Source organism: Budorcas taxicolor, chromosome 22, assembly GCF_023091745.1.
Source record: "Budorcas taxicolor isolate Tak-1 chromosome 22, Takin1.1, whole genome shotgun sequence".
NCBI classification, from domain to species: Eukaryota; Metazoa; Chordata; class Mammalia; order Artiodactyla; family Bovidae; genus Budorcas; species Budorcas taxicolor.
In genome coordinates, this window is record NC_068931.1 from 22,636,467 (window position 1) to 22,655,241 (window position 18,775).

Below are 18,775 nucleotides of genomic sequence, written 5' to 3' on the forward strand. Positions count from 1 at the left end.
CCTGAGTGGATGCACGTGAGGAGGATTTCGTGGGGAGGGAGGAGAAAGTTTCAGGGTTCCTGATATCGTACCAGGTAAACCCACTGTTCATACATGTCTCTAGTGCTGTGTGACACGGTCAGGAGAGGAGAAATCAGGGTTGAGTGGATTAAAGGACTCTGGTGTCTGATGTCTAAAAGAAGGCAACAGAGAAACGTGCCATTCGTCACATCTCCAGTATGAACTGCACACTCACTGGGTGTGTATACTTCAGCTTCATGAGAGCCCTGATCAGGGGCACCGGCTGCCAACCCCAGAGCTACCACCGACCAGTTAGGTGAACTTGGGCACAGGTGCCTCACTTCTTTGGTTCACCTTTCCTTCCCAGGAGCACACAGCTAACACTCACCTTCTCATTTACTCTTCACAACAGCGCTGTGTGACAGGCACAGAGCTTACACCATGATGCCATGCTGACAAGGTACACAGACCGGGGCGGGGGGAGCGTTAGTCACTCCGCTGGTCACAATTATCAAACGCACCAGCTGGGATCCGGGCCGAGGGCTGATTCCAGGATTCCTGCCCTCAACCAAGTCCCTTTCTGCTCTCGGGTTTCATTATGTCACGGGAGTTAGGTGAGACCCAACTCCAAACGAGACCTCCAAATGAGAACATAATTGTGGGCTTTCCCCGCCGCCATTCCTGATTTTATGTATATTTTTAATTGGAGGTTAACTGCTTTACAATGTTGTGCTGGTTTCTGCTTACAACAACGTTAATCAGCTGTAAGTAGACACGTATCCCCTCCCTCTGGAGCCTCTCTCTCACCACTCCCCCATCCCAACCCTCTGGGTCATCACAGGGCACCGAGCTGAGCTCCCTGCACTGTGCAGCAGCTTCCCCGCAGCTGCCGATTTTACACAAGGCAGGCAGCGTACAGAGTCAGTGCTCCTCTCTCGGGCCATCCCACCCTTTCCTCCCTGCGCTGTGTCTACAAGTCCATTCTCTATGTCTGCATCTCTATTCCTGCCCTACGAATAGGTTCATCAGTACCTTTTTTCCAGATACAACTGTGGCCTTGAATAAAACCATTTTTTTCCTTTTTTAGTGTTACCAAGGCCCACATTTTCCCTTTAACAAAGATGATTTCTTAACATAGGTTTCCCCAAAGAAGAGCTTGAAATGGAGAGATTTGGTGACCAGCTTTACTCAGTTTAATGCTGGGAATGGTTTTTGGCTCAAAAGCCTACCAGCTGTAACATAGAAGGCATTTTAATACTTGAGGAATCACCATCATCTTGGACTCAGGTCTCTCAATTTGCTTTCTGTGGTAGCTTAGATAAAATGGATAGAAGCCACATACATGATTGCTGCTTATAACTTTTTTCAACTAATAAAAGACTTCAGATGGATGTCCTGACTACGTGTTTAGAAAAATCTCTTAAAAACTAACAAAAACGACAAAGCTCTTGGTATCTCACTCCTAGAGATTGGTGCCTATCCAAAGGTCTGTACTTACATTGTGGCAAAATTTGTTTTTAAACTCATGAGAACATTCTGACATGGGAAGTGAAGTACCAATAACATAAAGCCTAAAAGAAGGAGGTAAGTACAGGCCACTGTTCCAATATGTCCTGGTGAATTTAATTCTGAAATGGGTGATGGACACTCACATACCCCCAGGTTTCTTCATGCCACCCACTCTTAATTCTTTCCGTAAGTTTCTTAAACATGACCTTTGGTTGACAAGGTATGATCGGCTTCTACCTCAAACCCACTCCACAACCCCAGAGGACACCCTGTGAATTACGTCCAAGACGGCTGCAGGTCATGAGCACAGGAAATGGAAATTTTGGTCCAAGATTAATAAAGTTCAGCCAAACTGGTGTAGCGGTGGGGAAATACCATCAAAACTAGGAACACTATTTCATCACCAGTTCCCCAAGCCATCATTCCCGAAACTTCCCTTCCCAGGTGAAATGATTCATTTAAACCAGAGAATAGATTTCCCTCTTATCTGTCCACAATTCCACCCCAGAGTCAGAGTTCATCCTTCTTCCCCTCCTGCCCCAGTTTCCTGCTTACTCTTGTCTGGGCAACAAGACACCAATCCCATCTGCCTTGTACTGCAGTAAAAGAGGGTTTGTTTTTTTTTTAAGGCAATAAAATCATTTACCATTTATTTATGGGAATGAAGAAAGGGTTGATAGACTTGCATCAAAAGACCCAGAAGCCCCTGACAAAAATCAGTTCACACACACACACTTCATTTGCAACACCTCTCCGCTTTCCTGTCTGCTGTCTCGACCCAGGTCAAAGGTGAAAACATTTCCAGTATCAGTGCAGAAACACTGTAATTCTCAAAAGGAAGTACAAAACACTGAGCATGTGGGTAAAAAGTGGCTAAGAAGTGTGCCATGTCCAAACTGAATCAGGTACAGAGATACCAGAGGGACAGCCATGGTCAGACCTCTGGGTCTGGGAACAGAGGATGCATAGCAGTTTCTTGAACTGGAGCTTCTTTTTTTGACTCTGCAGTACTACGCTATGAGGACTCATGGGAGCAAAGGACAAAATTTAACATACTGTTGTAGTTTAATAAATGTGTGGGATTACGATCTCTGCTGAATTTGGAATGTTTTGTTAAACCTGGGATAAAAATGGAAAAGTAACAGCTGATAAATGAGCATTCAGAAATAATTAAGGAAAAGGAAATTACTTACCGACCATATAAACTACTTGACGAAATAACCAGAGATGTTACTGGAGACAGCAAAGTCTAAAGGCATTAGGTAAGTCGATGACATGAGTGCTAGAGTGAATGTGTGTTAAAAGTTACCCAGTATATGAGTCAATGTGAGATTTGCAAAGTGCCTCCCCATTTTGTCCCAATCCCTAGTTTCTAGGTTCCTAAGATTAATTTAACTTAGAAACTTTGAAACATATTTTAAAAATTAATCTGAATCAGCAATTGAGTATAATTATCACTTCTGAAGGGGGCGGGGGGTTCCCCAGGCAACTCAATGGTAAAGAAATCACCTGCCTATGCAGGAGACACAGGGTCAGGAAGATCCCCTGGAGGAGGAAATGGCAACGCACTCCAGTATTCTTTCCTGGAAAATTCCATGGACAGAAGAGCCTGGTGGGCTACAGTCCATGGGGTCCCAAAGAGTCAGACATACCTGAGCACGGCAGAGGGCAGACTTAAACCAAAGACCTGGTTGACCCTATGTCTCAAAGACCGGTTTACTTTACATTACTTCAGTCTCAGCCATTGTTATAACGTAACAAGCACAATAAACATAATATCATAAAAATATTGACTCCATATATTTCTGTGTGTATATATACTACAAAGGAATAATCCCTATTTTAAATTAAGGTTTAAAAAAATCATAATAGTTTGATGAAACAAAGAAAACAAATTCAAGGTAGAATGCTTATTTAAAAAAACCTATTTTTAGTTTTTATTTTTATTTATTTATTTTTTAAAAACCTATTTTTTAAAAAGTAGATGTCAAAGTGTTATTTTAAAAAATATTTTTATATTGAAAATCAGCACGTTTTTAGTAGAGAGAAAGTAGAAAATTAAGATAAAAATTAAAGATCTTTTATATGAGAAAAGTGAGTGTGTATTTTATACATGTACATTTATAAAAATGATTACACAGGCACACGTGTGTGGTGTGTATGCTCAGCAGTAAAGAATTCACCTGTAATGCATGAGACTCAGGTTTGATCCCTGGGTCGGGAAGGTCCCCTGGAAGAGGAAATGGTAATCCACTCGAGTATTTTTGCCTGGAAAATCCCATGGACAGAGGAGCCTGGCAGGCTACAGTCCACAGACTTGCGAAGAGTCAGACACGACTGAGTGGCTGAGCGCACATATATACAGTGGAGTGAATAACATCACCCACTCCCCTAGAAATCATGCCCACTCGAAACCTCAGAACATGATCTTATTAGGAAATACAGTTTGCAGATTTAATTAGCTGAGATAACATTAGAGTCTTAAATTCAATGACTTGCTTTTTTTTTTTTTTTGCGAATTAAGTTTTATCTGGGGCAAAATGAAGACTTCAGCCTGGGAGACAGCACCTCAGATAGCTCTGAAAAACTGCTCCAAAGAGGTAGGGGAGGAAAGTTAATATATGTGACTTTGGTGAAGGGGGACTTCAGTGCAATCAATCACTTATCTTACAAAAGATTTTCTGCCAGTCAAGAGGAGCTGATGTCACCATGAAGGGAATGAGTCCTTTTCTAGATATGAGGAGATGCAAGGATTGGGAACATGAAACCAATTCCTGAAAATATCTGACTTTCTGAAGACCTGTTCCACCAGTTTCCCTGGAGTACAAAGTGTGTCATTCTCGACCCTGAACTCCCTTCAAAGGCATGCAACGACTTGTATTCTTATGAGAAGATTGTGTGGAGACACAGAAAGACACAGACACACAGGGAAGGAGGTCGTGTGATAACTGAAGCCACGCGGCTACAAGGCAGGAAGCAACCCGGCAGGAAGAGGCAAAGAATGATCCCCCCTAAGGGCCTTTGGAAGGGAGCACAGCTTGGCCAGCACCTTCATTTCTGACTTCCAGCCTCCACAACTGTGAGGGAATGCATTTCAAGCCACCAGTGTGTGGCCATTTGTTAGGGCAGCCCTAGGACATCTACACAATACTTACACACTTTTGTACTCATCAGCTTGTTTCTCTTAACACGTTGTGAGCATTTTCCATGTCTTCTCTGTGTGTAGCATCTGCACTTAGATGTCATTGTTCAGATATCTCATAATATACCTGAGTTCAGATTTTCTGTTAATATATTTAATTTATTGAACTTCTAGTTTCGTCGTTTCCTCTCTCCTTCAATTAATTATTATTTCAAGACAACAGAACTGATGGTCAGTTAAATGCTAACCATGATCAAATCATTGTTGGCTCATGTAAAAAGACCTGGAAGTTCTTCCACGTCCTAAAATTCTTTGGGTGATTCTGGAGTGAGCTTTAGCTATTTGCTAGTTATTGTTCTTAAAGCCAAATGGATAGCATCAGTTCTGGGTTCCCTTGTTAACAGGAAAGGAAGCAAGCAATCATCTCTTTCCAAAAAAAAAAAAAGGCATGTCCTTGGCCATCGTAAACTAAGGGAATCACAGGATGTCCTGTCGAATGGTATTTGGCTTCCTTTCATGGAACAACCTCAATGAAAGCAAAAAGGAAAACTCTCAAACTCTCAACTGATACTCCAGTGGCTTGTAACTTGCTCAGTCCTAAACAGAACACAGAAAACAGTCATCTATGACCAAGAGATTACTGCCATTATGGAAGCTGTAACTCATGTGAAATCTGCCCTCATGGTTTTGCAATAAAATGAGTAAGTGATAGATGAAAGATGTTGCACTCAAAATTTACTAGAAGACCTAGGGCATTTGTGAAATAATAAAGTGACCTGTATTTCATAGTATATTTGGATTTTGAAACATATGCGGTTAAGAAATTTGGTTTTTGGCTGCAAAGATTCGGGAAGCCAAGCATTCCCTTTTAAAAAATCACAAGGGTCCTCAGCTGATCCTTTCAGGTAAATCTAGGACCTTACTGAGCTTATGGGGCTTACCTGGTGACTCAGATGGTAAAGAACCCACCTGCAATGAAAAAGACCCTGGTTCAATCCCTGAGCTGGGAAGATCCCCTGGAGAAGGGAATGATTATCCACTCAAGTATTCTTACCTGGAGAATTCCATGGACAGAGAAACCTGGTGGGCTATAGTCTATAGGGTCGAAAAGAATCAGACATGACTGAGTGACTTTACTAAGCTTGAACTTCCTAGTTTCTAAATTCTATTGGTACTTGAGGCAACTTCTCTTTAAGGGTTTTAAGAAAGTCAGGAGCCAGTCTGGGCAACAAGAACAAAAAATGTCAAATGAGATAGAATGAGGAGTGAACAAGAGTTGGGGGAATGTTAGCCTAAGAATTTAAAAGAGGGGGCAGGGAACGGCATGTAACACTTTGATTATCCTAGGCAAAATTTCTGAAATATGGAAATGGTTCCTTGACACCTTTAAAGAGGAAGACATTTCTACCCACATATTCCTTTTAAATTCAATGGTGTAAAATCTGATACGGTGTTAAGTACAAAGAAAAGACTATCGACAGAACTATAGTGTTCACAGAACTAAAAGAGTATCTCATATATACTCAAGATCTCAAAGAAAATATAGCTCCAAAATTTAACTCTTTCATATACACTTTTAAAGTGGCTTTAGTAGCTTTTCCCCTGAGTTAAACATAATGATCCAGTTATTATTTTGAAGTTTATTTTAATATAATCATTTAGTATGTACTTACTGAAAACTGGACCTAATTTCCAGAAAAAGCGTTGTGGATAAAGAACAGGTAGAAACACTGACTCACCTTTTCTTAAGAGGTTTAGATTCAGGTTAAGAACACAGAACTCAAACTCATTGAAATCTAAGTTAAGACCATATTATAGTAAAATAAACCACCTAATCTTTTTTATTAAAATAGGCAAAAGATCTGAACACATACTCCACTAAAGAATGTACACAAATGACCAATAAACACATAAGAGACACTGAATATCATTAATAATCAAAGTATAAATTCAAATCTCAGCAGGATACTTGCTCACATCTGTACAGATGGCCAAGTTTAAAAGACTAACAATACCAAGTGTTGACAAGGATGCGAAGCAACTGGCACTCTCCTACACTTCTGGTAGGAATGTGAAATGGTACAACCACTTTGGACAACTATTCCTTAAGTCTCTTAAACAGCAATTATACTGCCCAACCATTCCACTCCTAGATTTTTATTTCAGAAAAATGAAAACATTTGTTCCACAAAGATTTATACATGAATATTCATAGAAGTTGTATCCATAATTGCTAAGAACTGAAACTAACCCAAATGTTCACAAGCTGGTAATTGATAAAATATGATTATAGCCATATTACTTTGCCTACAAAGGTCTGTATAGTCAAAGCTATGGTTTTTCCCCAGTAGTCATGTACAGATATGAGAGTTGGACAATAAAAGAGGCTGAGCGCTGAAGAATTGATGCTTTCGAACTGTGGTGTTAGAGAAGACTCTTGAAAGTTTCTTGGACAGCAAGATCAAACCAGTCAATCCTAAAGGATATCAACCCTGAATATTCACTGGAAGGACTGATGCTGAAGCTCCAATACTCTGGCCACCTGATGCAAAGAGCCAATTCGTTGGAAAAGACCCTGATGCCGGGAAACATTGAAGTCAGGAGGAGAAACGGACGACAGAAGATGAGACGGTTGCATGGTATCACTGACTCAATGGACAAGAGTTTGAGCAAACTCCAGGAGACAGTGTAAAAGAGGGAAGCCTGGTGTGAGGCAGTCCATGGGGTCGCAAACAGTCAGACATGCCTGAGCAACTGAACAACAACAAAGCCATCCAACAGAATACCACTCGGCCACAAAGAGCAATGAGCTTTGTGGCCGAGTTGTAGTCATCCATGCTGGGTCAACCTCAAAATCATTATGCCAAGTAAAAGAAGTCGGACACTAAAGAGTACAATCCGTATGATTCCATTTATACAAAAGTTAATCTAATTTAGCGTGACAGAAAGCAGAGCAGTGGTTACCTGTGCTGTGGACAGAGGAGCTATGAACTGCAAAGGATACCAGGAATCTTTTGGGAGTGATGGATTCAAGGGCATACATACCACCAATACTCAGTGAGTCATTATACCTTAAACAGATGTAGTTCACTGTATGTAAAATTAATTCTTAATCAAGTTGGTAAGGTGGGGAGAGCGACAGTATAATTTGTTTGACTTTTTTCCAGACTGAAATTGGACTTTTAATGAACAACTGCTATGTGTCAGGTATTGTAAGAGGTAGTAAGGACACAAAGATCATAGTTTATTATAAAGACAGGGTAAGAGAGTACACTGAAATGACAAGCGACAATACTAGCTAATATTCTGAAAGGCGTTTTACTTGCACCATTCAACTGCTTGGTATACTTTGTATTCTGCATCTCATTTAAGTCCTCATTAAAAACTGTGAAGTTGATGCTATTATTATTTCCATTTGCGCATTAGGAAAATGAGGCTTAGGGAGGCTAAAAAATTTGCCCTGGATGACACAGTTTGAAAAGGGTGGAGCTGGGATAGAGAGTAAGTCTGAGGCCAGAGCCCAAGCTACCCCTTCCTGCTTCTCTGAGCAGCAGTCTGGGACTCTGAGTGCCTCAGTGGGTCCTAATGGGAGGTAGACCACGTTCTGAACGGGAGGTGAGGAGGCCACGACCCTCATCACACAGGCTGCAAGTGTGTTCAACTGTTGCTCACGCTGACCTCTTACAGTCGGTGATCGACAATGCTATCTGCCTGTGAGAAATTCCAGGGAGAGGGATACCGGCTTTCCAAACACCAAACCTGCTTTTGCATTTATTGTTGTGTTGCCAGCCCCGCTGAGGGATGTTGGAAAGGCTGACTGCTCCTGTCCTCAGCCTCCTTGCCTGGGTGGCTGATGATGCTCATCTCTTTCCTTCTCCCTGGAGAAGACGTGATCGAGGGACAGATGTCCTAGGTCCCCAGAAACAGAAAGAGCCGGGGGCGGGGGAGGGGCCGACACGTTCCCCTCCAAGAAGCCCTCATCCTGCGCTCCCCTCCTCCACCCACCCAGCACCCACCAATCGCGCCCTCTTCCGCTTCCTCCTTCTCTAGCAAAGCACAGGCTCCACAAGCTTTCTATTTCACGGTTACTGCCGGTGAGCAGCAGGTCCCGATAGCTGGGATAATGTATTCAAAGCTCTCCTTTTGTTTTATTCTTAATTGGTCAGTCTCCCTGGCATCCACTCAGCCTTCACCCAGACGGGAGGGGGAGGGGCAGGGGGCAGGGAGGGCTTGTGAATGCAGATGGCCTGCTTCCTGGCTGGCGTCTAGCACCATCACGCACCATCGCGGGTTGGAGAGGGGGGCGGACGTCAAGGCCAGATATCACTCAATAACTTTCATAAGGTGGGGAGTCAGACTCAGAAGTGGGGGCAGGGTGGGGGCAGTGTGCAGAGGACAGCAGCAGAATGCCTTAAAAAATGGCCAAAACCTGCAATTGCACACTCTAGGGCCCCTGCACAATACCTGAGACACACCAGGTGCTCAATAAATGAGGAAAACATCCAAAGAGGATACTGACAACGATCTTCACAGAGGATTACTTTGCAGTCAAAGCAAGATTCATGGAGCATACTAAGCAGGCTGGCCGCATCACAAAAAACAACACCGACTGCAGCTCTGATGGACTCTGGAGAAAACGAAACAAAATATGGACTATGCATTCGCTCCGTGTGAAACCTCAAGAGGCGGATGCCGTGGCCGCGTGTAAGAACGGTACTTGGGTCAGGCAAATCTTTAACATCATCCATGTGATCTCAGCAAGGATATTTTGAGATGCTTCCCAACACCTTTCCGCACGTAAAACTCACTGTGAAAAATCAAAACTCACTTAAGTTTCAAACTGCCACTAAGGGGTTAAGTGAAACACCACTGTTTGATTAGGGAGTGCATTTTACATAGTTTTCCGATTTTTTTTTTTCAAACATAGTAAGGCACCCAGGGACCCATCATCTGTCCAGTCCCGTTGTGACACGTGTCCAGTTCCACATGTGTTAACATTCTTCCAGTTTCTCCATGCCCACTAAGGAAATATGAATATATACATTTTCTTTCTTTTCTTTCTACTGCACTAATTTTAACATAGTGATGCTCAATAAAAATACCATAAAATTTGGAGGATCAAAAGAGATAAGCATTTTATTTTTCCTCAAATGACTTTCTGTAAGAGAGAAGTAACCTCCCCACTACCACAATGTATGTCATTCAACAATGCTCAAACCTATGCCATGGGGCTGTATTAAAACTTATACACAGAAGTCATAGTAGGGAACACACACACTCAAACATGGTTTTTATCTACAGGTGCCATTACTGAAAGCTCCTGAAAGCTGTGGTGGTGGTTTAGTTGCTAAGTCATGTCTGACTCTTTGGGACCCCATGGGCTGTAGGCCTGCCAGGCTCCTCTGTCCATGGGATTCTCCAGGCAAGGATACTGGAGTGGGTTGCCATTTCCTTCTCCAGAGGATCTTCCTGACCCAGAAATCAAACCCAGGTCTCCTGTACTACAGGCAGATTCTTAACCAAATGAGCTACAAGGGTAATTTTGCCCTTGCTATCAGCACAAGAGTCATAGAATTACTTTCCTGGGGTCGGCAGTACCGCTCCACCTCAGATTCCTCCAGTCAAACACTGCCTTCCTGCCTGCTGTCCCAAGATATAGAGGTTTTTTCAAGAAAGGGCTATGCATTATTTATATATATTTTTTTGGCCGTGCCACGTGGGATCTTAGTTCCCTGACCAGGAATTGAACCTGCAGCCCCTTCACTGGAAGCACAGAGTCTTGACTACTGGACCACCAGGTAAGTTCCCTGTGTGACTTGTTTTTGAATTCAAGTGCTCAGCTCAGAGTATGACATATAGAAGGAAGCTGGTGAGTCTGCTGAAAGAACAGATTCTTAGATGACTGGAATTCTGGCTTAAATTTTAATGAAGTTCCAACTGTATATTTACAGAGTGGAAATTTAAAAGATTTTATTATCAGCAACCTGAAAACATGCTCTGGCTTTCTAAACTGACAAAAAGGAAGTAGCCTGGGGAGGGGGAGAGGAGTCCATGTGAGTGGCTGCACTTTCTCCTGATTTGAAAGTGAAAGTGTTAGTCGCTAAGTCCTGTTGTGTGTGACTCTCTGCGACCCCATGGACTGTAGCCCACCAGGCTCCTGTGTCCGTGGGTTTCTCCAGGCAAGAATACTGGAGTGAGTTGCCATTCCCTTCTCCAGAGGATCTTCCTGACCCTGGGTCTCTTGCATTGCAGGGAGATTCTTTACCGGCAGAGCTACCAAATTTGAACCTTGCAGGGAACCACGTAGGAGGGCTCCTGGATGAGGGGATACTGCTGTTTGTAATCAGAGTAGAACTGTGACACTAAGAATGCCTCCCTGAAATGTCATTGCCACTGTGATTTTAGACAAATTATCTCAGGGCTTTGCCAGGGCAGGCTAACTCTTAAGAATGAAAAATTAATGTTAAAAAAGAAAATCAAACACTACTTCTAGGAAAAAACAAAACGGATCACAGAAACCTAAGGTGTGCCTCATAGGAAGAGCATTGTCATTTTAAGAATGACTTAACACCAAGCACTGGCCATAAACCTCAGGACCAACTCTGTGCGCGAGATCCTACATTTCACAGACTTCTGCCAATGTACACTAAATATTTACAACGCGTTCTCTTCATTTGCAAGCCTCTCACCCTATTCCTCTTCTCTTTCAAGTCATGGCACAAACCTGGCTCTTTGGCACATTTACCTGCTCAAAGCAAATGAGGTCTCAGAAAGACTGAGCTCTCATTACATTTCCTTTATGAGATAATTACACAAAAGCATCTATCACGAAAAGCAGTCATCAGGTTGACCATCCTATGCACCTATTACCACCTTTGGATCCTTTAGAAAAAAAAAATAATGCTTTAAATAAGTGCGTCCTGGTTCAAATGAGTAAGAGCCTAATTAGGCTGCGGAGATATGACACTGAAAATGTACAAGCATATTTTTTTCTTCTCAGTAACCTACTAAGAAATTATTTCTTGGTGGCCTATAAAACCCTGTTTCATCTTTACCTCACTAATGAGTTATTTCCATTAAAATAAGTTATCTTTGGGGATGCATGTAACAAAAACATGTTTAGGAGCCATGTCTCTGATACATGCTATAAGGCGAAAGCACATAAATTCAGTTTTTGCCTATGTGAACTATAGGCTTCCAGTCTGCATTCTCTCAACATAATATAAATTCCAAAGGTCAAACACTAGGAGATGAACAATCAGAATTTTAAAGTGAGCTATGAAATGAGGTTCCTGTGATACCAATGGGGGGTGTGTGGAGTGTTCCAAGACAAAAAGTTGCTGGAAGAGTGCTTAAGACACTAGATGAGAGACATAAACACTCCTGGGTACACATCAGGAAAAAACGAACACTAATTCAAAAAGGTACAGGCATCCTAGTTTCATAGCAGCATTATGCACAACTGCCAAGACTTGGAAACAGCTTGTCCACTGACAGAGGAATGGATAGAGAAGATGAAGTATACACATACAATGGAACACTACTCCGTCATGAAAAGGAATGACATTTTGCCATCTGCACCAACATGGATGGCCTTGGAGAGTATTATGCTAAGTGCAAAATACTGTATGGTATCACTTATCTGTGCACTCTAAAAAAACAAGCCGGTGAATATAAAAAAGAAGCAAATTAATAGATACCAAAAACAAACCAGTAGTTACCCCTGGGGAGAGGGGAGGAAGAGGGGCAATATAGGGGTAGGGGGCTGAGAGGCACAATCTGTTAGGTACAAAATATGCTCAAGGATAGATTGTACAACACAGGAAATACAGCCAACGTTTTATAATAACTATAAATGGAGTATAACCTTAAAAAATTGTGAATCACTATGTTATCTACCTGTAACATATATAATATTGTACAGCAAATACACTTCAATAAAAAAGGACACTAGATGAGTATGACACATGGTATCTGAAAGACAGCCCGAAGTCAAGAAGAATGGAATTATTCTAACATACATATCCTAACAAATTTCATTGTGGAAAAGACACTGTTCACAGAAGAGGAGTAAATCAATTCCTTTAAAGTGAAACTGACAAAGTTTGAAAGTAAAGCAATCCACACTATCTGGGTTAAACTCTCAGTCCACAGCAGAAGCTGCCATCGAAGGGATCACTTTCCAGCTGTAAGAAAAATGGCACCGGAGCCCTGAGGGGCATTCTGAGCAGTGTCATCAGCTGGCATTAAATGACTCCTGAGGATCCTTCACAGTGAAATACCAGACACTCTGCTTCTGAGTTTGGGAGGATTGAAAGAGTGTAGATTCTATACAGCAGCTACCCTTTTGGCCTGGTAACTGTGAAGCTGGCATCTGTATATCAAGAAGCCACCATCTGACCTAAGTACCAACGCTGTTATGGGAAGAAGTTGCACTGAGTGCTTCTACTGAGGGAAAATGCCTTGAGCCAGGAACATCTACCTCCCTTGTCCTGAGCCCTACAACAGAGCCGGAGAGGTCTCTCTGTTAGAGAAAATGAAGTGTTCCCTAAGAATTCTGGACACTGTAGGGTGGGGCACTGGAGGATTCCATTTTCCCTTCAACTCTCACTGCAAAACAGGAGCTGGATTGCAGCATGCACTTCCGTTATTATGCTGTCTTTCAATCAACATGCTTTCAATTTTCAAGTTCCGGTCACCCTGCCTGCCTTCCAATGCTCCTATCCCACGGGAAAATTCTATCCAATGAAAATTCTGATTCTACAGCCTCCACTCCTTTCACCCGAATAGCTGGTCTCCAATAGGGTCTTTTAGCTTCCTACAACATACTGGCCTTGTGGGTATCTTTTTCTACTTTGAGTCACTGTGGGCTCAGAAAGCGCGAACCACTTCTGCTATCAGACCAAGCCAAATATTCACAACAAAGTAAACCTGTTACAGAATGAGCGGCTCAAACATCTGACTTTGCTACAATTCAAGGTCCTTCGAGGGGCATCTGGCAGAGAGTGTGGCCAGAGTGAGATTCTCAAGCATTTATCAAACTAATCCTCCAAACCACACAGAATATTTAGATTAGTCCCACTATTTCCCCCTCCACTAATCTGAGGGATTATTCACTGCAGCTTCAAGAGGTCTCTGTATATACAGGAAAGATACTGAATATGGAAATCAACCGCCTAAATTCAGAGGATCATCTCAAACCATTGTTCTGCTAAGACGATGCTCCCAACTAAGACGGGCAACCACTGCTGAGCAGGGGTGAGCCTCTGACCAGGGCACCTGGAGGACCATCTCCTTTAACAGACTCTCCAACAAAGGACCCTGAAAAGAAGTTCAAAAATTGGGTGCCTAGGGCTTCCCTGGTGGCCCAGGGGTTAAGAATCCCCCTTGAAATGCAAGGGACACTAGTTCGATTCCTGGTCCGGGAAGATCCTATACGCCTCGAAGCAACTGAGTCTGTGCATGCCACAACCACTGAAGCCTGTGTTCGTTCCCTACAGCCCGTGCTCCGCAACAAGACAAGGCACCTCAAAGAGAGCCCAGGTGCTACACTAGAAGAGTAGGCCCCCCACAGCCCCTCGCTCGCTGCAACTAGAGAAAGCACGTGCACAGCAACGAAGACTCGACACAGCCAAACAGAAAATAAGTACACTGGGCACCTAACAATTAAGGCAGTTTCCCTGGGGGCTCAGTCAGTAAAAAATCTGCCTGCAAAGCAAGAGACCTGAGTTCAGTCCTTGGGTTGGGAAGATCCCTGGAGAAGGAAATGGCAAACCACTCCAGTATTCCTGCCTAGGAAATTCAATGGACAGAGGAGCCTGGTGGGCTACAGTCAAGGTATCTAGTAACCCTTTAAAAATACTAAGAAAAACGTTAAGGACAAAAATCAGTATTTTCAAAAACCTCCTAAGACAGAAGTAAACCCAGATGGTGCTAACAAATACCTAATGGAGATACACGAAGGAGACTTCTGCAGTCGCTGTTTGGGGAATGTGATCTGAAATCTACATTCTGGTTAAAGTGAGGCATGTTACAATAGCTTCTATTAAACAGAACATGCTTTCGCAACTATCTTTTGCACACATGTTTGTGGGCACATACACATATATTTCTTTTTGTGTGCCCTGCCACGAGCTCATTTTTCAAAACTAGCAAAGTTGGATGTCAGAGTCAAGGTCTTAGGCTTAAGTTTTCGCTGTTTTTCTTTACAGTCCATTGCCTCGCACCGAGTAATTTTTCTTTTTTAAGAATTCAGAAACATATGCTACTGTAGTTGCATGTTCAAATACCCATGTGGAACTAGTCCTCTGGACTTATACATTCATTCTTAAAAGCCTGGAGTATGCAAACAAAGACACGATGCGGTGGGCAGAGGGCCAGTTAATAAATCTCATCTATGAGCATCTGCATGAAACAGCGCTATAGGGAGTCGCCTCTCCAGGGAGGGCAGAGCACGACTATTCGCTCTGTGAATTAAACAGTGTCACCTCAGATGGCCCACACCACATTTATTTTTTAGGCCGCTGTTAAAATATATGGATTTCTAGTGTTCATAAATGCAATGAGGAAGCTGGGGCTGAGAAGGCAATCACACAGGAGTGGTGGACATGAGCCACAGAAACACATCCACACGGCTCTGCTGAGCCATCTTTGCACTTGCTCTTTTCAACTGAAACTGCTAATGGAAGGGTAATTTTCTAAAGGAAACTTGCTCTTCTAATCAAAGGGCACTCTGTTTCAATAATGATTTACCACTCCTTCTGGTCTAGGCTGTAAAAACAGGTTCTGTTTATACCAAGAGATACCTGGATCAAGATATCTGGATCGTGAACCATATTTGATCCTTATTTATAAACAATCTGGTGCAAATGTTATGACAGTAATGTCTCCTGCTGGGAAGAGTGACCACTTGCCCCCTGACGGTGCTAGAAAGAACGGCCTTGTTCTCTAGGTTCTTTTCTTCTCACCTGTGCTCCCAGCCAGGTGAGGGGTGTTCTTATCCTGGAGTGCCTGAAGAGGCCCCTTTCAGTACACAATAGCATTCTTCTTATATTTATACACGTCTTTGAAGATGCTTTTTGTTTTAAATATTTCAGTTAGCCTTACAAAGATTTTTTATAAGAAAGCAACGAAAGAGTCTATATGCAATGGGCAAATGCAGAAAATAAAGCCAAAGCAGAAGGACCTCCTGGGACTACCTAGAAGTCAGTAAAGGAACCAGAAAGAGAATTCCCTTGGAAATCCCCAGAAAGAGATCACCCCAGGGCTCTGGGCTTACCCAGGCCCCTCCATGGCACTCCAACAGAACTCTCTGACACACCTCATTCATGGGGACCAGACTTAACCTGCAGCCAAAGTAAAACTCATGTGGTTGAATCTCTACTCCGGCTTTCAAACTGCCTTCCAAGTTTCCTCAGCAATTAAATGGCAATATTATTCCAGCCTCAGGATGCCAAAATAATTATGGAACACTTACTGGATAGAAAAATGTGTCACATTTTTCCTTTCCTTCCTTTCCTTTCCCCCCCCCCAAAATAAGTGGCAGTTATACTACACTGGTCATCCACTTTGAGACAAAAGCAGACCAAGGAAAACAAGTGTGTCTGTCTCCTTGTGCATCTTTTGTATAACACAATTCAAAAGCAATTTTGGAGTCTTCTTTCCTCATTTAACCTATGGCATCTCTCACTATAGGGACCAAGAATCCTATTATATAAAATACAAAGGCCAGGATGCTCTTAGTGACTTAAGATTTTGCTCCATCAGATCTTTATTCAAATTCAATTTTGTTTCTTACATCATTTCGGGTACCATACCGCGACTCAGACAGCAAACTGCAAATAGTTCAGGAAATGGAAAAAACAACCTGGACTGAATTTAAAAGGTGAATAAATTTTTACTGTAAAACAATAATTCATCAACAAAAGGTAGCATTTAACCTTTCCCCCCAAGTGATCTTTCCATTGCCATTGCAAGTTAGTTCACATGACTAATAAAACCTAACCAGGCAACTGCCTTCAGCCCATGTGGTAAAATTCGAACTCTGCTTAAAAGCAACTGCTACCTACGTCACAGAGATGAAATCACTGAAAAAAATAACTAAGGGCTTCAAATGTATTACCTATAAGAGCAGTTTAAATAGTGAAGATTTCAAAGCGACATGTCCGGGTTTTTGTTTTTAAATTCTATTTTCAGCTTTGGAATGTTCACAGAGAAAGGTGAAGGAGGAAGGGAGAGAAGAGACCCAATGTTCCAATCACATGGGTCTCCAAAAACAGAGTCCCAGAGGTTGTGGACCAATTTTGGTTTATATTAAGAGAACAACAAGCGCTTGGAATCTCTGAGGATGTCATGTCAACATATTACTTGGAAGCATAGGCATGAGATTTTAGTGACCTCATGGGCACAGCCAAAATTAACTCCCAGTATTTATGTAACTGCCAGGGATGACAGGGCAAAGAGCACTTATAGTTTTTTTTTTTGAGCCAGCTAATAGTGTTTCTTTGGTCAAAGAGAGAGGAAGTGGGGGTACTTTCGGCTCTGTTTTTTAAACATGCAACATTTATATACATAGACTATTCTGCCCATAACACCATCTGAATGTTTAGATGAAGGCATTAAAAAAAAAAAAAAAAAAAGAGTTATTTCCTGTTGCTCCCTAGCTGAAAGGATGCGTTTTAGGGGTATGTGTGCTCTGCCTCTGAGCAAAAGCATTGTTAGCAGTTATCAAGGTAGCATTTAAAAATAACTACTCCAGTACAAAAGAACTTCAGAGAAAATATGAGCGAAGCTATCAGTCTCCCTTCAAGTCTGCCCATGAGCTGCCTAAGACTCGAGCTGCATTCTCCATTACATTGTTATCCTTATCAAACAATGCAAACAATTTTAATGAGCTTATCTCCTAGAACATATTGCCAGACATGCTAATATAAAAAGGATGCCAACCGTACAGGCCGACTCATTAATCAAAAAGCTCACAATACAATGACCAAGATCAGTCTCATCCCCACATCAGACCTCAGCAAAATACCAGGAATTACCTTCCTACTGTAAATAAGAAGGGCGGGCTCCCCCACCCATGCGGAGGCCATAAACTCCTAAGAAAATGCATAAGGACACCTAGTTCCTTTCAGGTCCATTGCAGTCCAGTCTCTTTCTAATAAACCTTGGGTTCTATGGAGAAAATTTTGGTGAATGTCTGACACCATGACCTCTGCTGTCAATCCTTGCACCAATCAGCGAGCAGAATTCTTACAAAGCTCCATCAATCTGGCGGTTCAACATCACAGACTGCAGCTTAATCTAGAGGATTCCATCTTTCCTGCACACACACACACGCACACACACACACACCAGGGCAAGCGCAAACCTTTTCCTCGCCCTCCTCCTGGTCTTTAGGCATAGCCTACCTCATGGTTCCTTTAAAATCTAAAAAGGAAGGAGAAAAGGAAGTGCTCCGGCTTGTCTCCCTTTGCAGGGGAGGGGAAATTTTGCTTGCATTTTGAAATCAACGTGGAAGCAAAGAGATGGAGGGAGACCCCTTGCAGGCAGCAAACCTATTCACAAAATGCTTTCCATCTGCAATCGGGCAGCCTCCGTGCACACCCAACATGACACATGGAAACAGACAGCAAATAACCACAACCGCCTTTACAAACGGCCGTCTGCAGCCGGGGCCGGGGGCAGCGTCTGCTCCATTATATAACGGGCGGGTTTCCGCGCGCCCGCCCGTCCGCCGCCGCTCCCCGACCAGCCCCATTACCTGTAGGAACGTTCGCCGCGCACTGTGTGCTTCCGGAAAGGAATGATGGTCCCGTTATCCTGGATGATGTCGTTGTTATTCTCGCCATTTGGGGACAGGGTTTGGGTCGGCCCGGGCATTGGCGCACTCCCGAGGATGGGAACAAACCGCTGTGGGCTGCCTGGGTAGGAAGGTGGCTGTGTCTCGCCTTCCCGCTCGCCCGCTCCTCGCGCAGACCGCGCCTGCCGCCTGCTCGCCGCTCGCTGCTCCGTGCTCGGCTCCCGCCCCGCCCTCTCGCGGCCCGCCCTCCCGGCTGCTGACGTCAAAGCGCCGGCAGCAGCCCCCTGGTCACGTGGCCCGGCCTGTCCCCATAGCAACCCGCT

General features: G+C 43.1%; 1 protein-coding gene across 3 annotated transcripts in view; it reads right to left on the bottom strand.

Annotated features, from left to right (window-relative positions):
- Positions 1 to 18,775, bottom strand: part of MAPRE2 (microtubule associated protein RP/EB family member 2) — a 187,683-nt gene that overhangs the window by 97,607 nt on the left and 71,301 nt on the right. Inside the window, exon 1 of one of the 3 annotated variants that reach the window (XM_052660417.1) lies at positions 18,414 to 18,662. The exons of the other annotated variants lie outside the window; for them this stretch is intronic. Coding sequence (XP_052516377.1) covers positions 18,414 to 18,532 — 119 coding nt within the window. The 5' untranslated portion in view covers positions 18,533 to 18,662. Of the gene's footprint in view, positions 1 to 18,413; positions 18,663 to 18,775 lie in introns of those variants that run through there. 3 annotated transcript variants of the gene reach the window in all.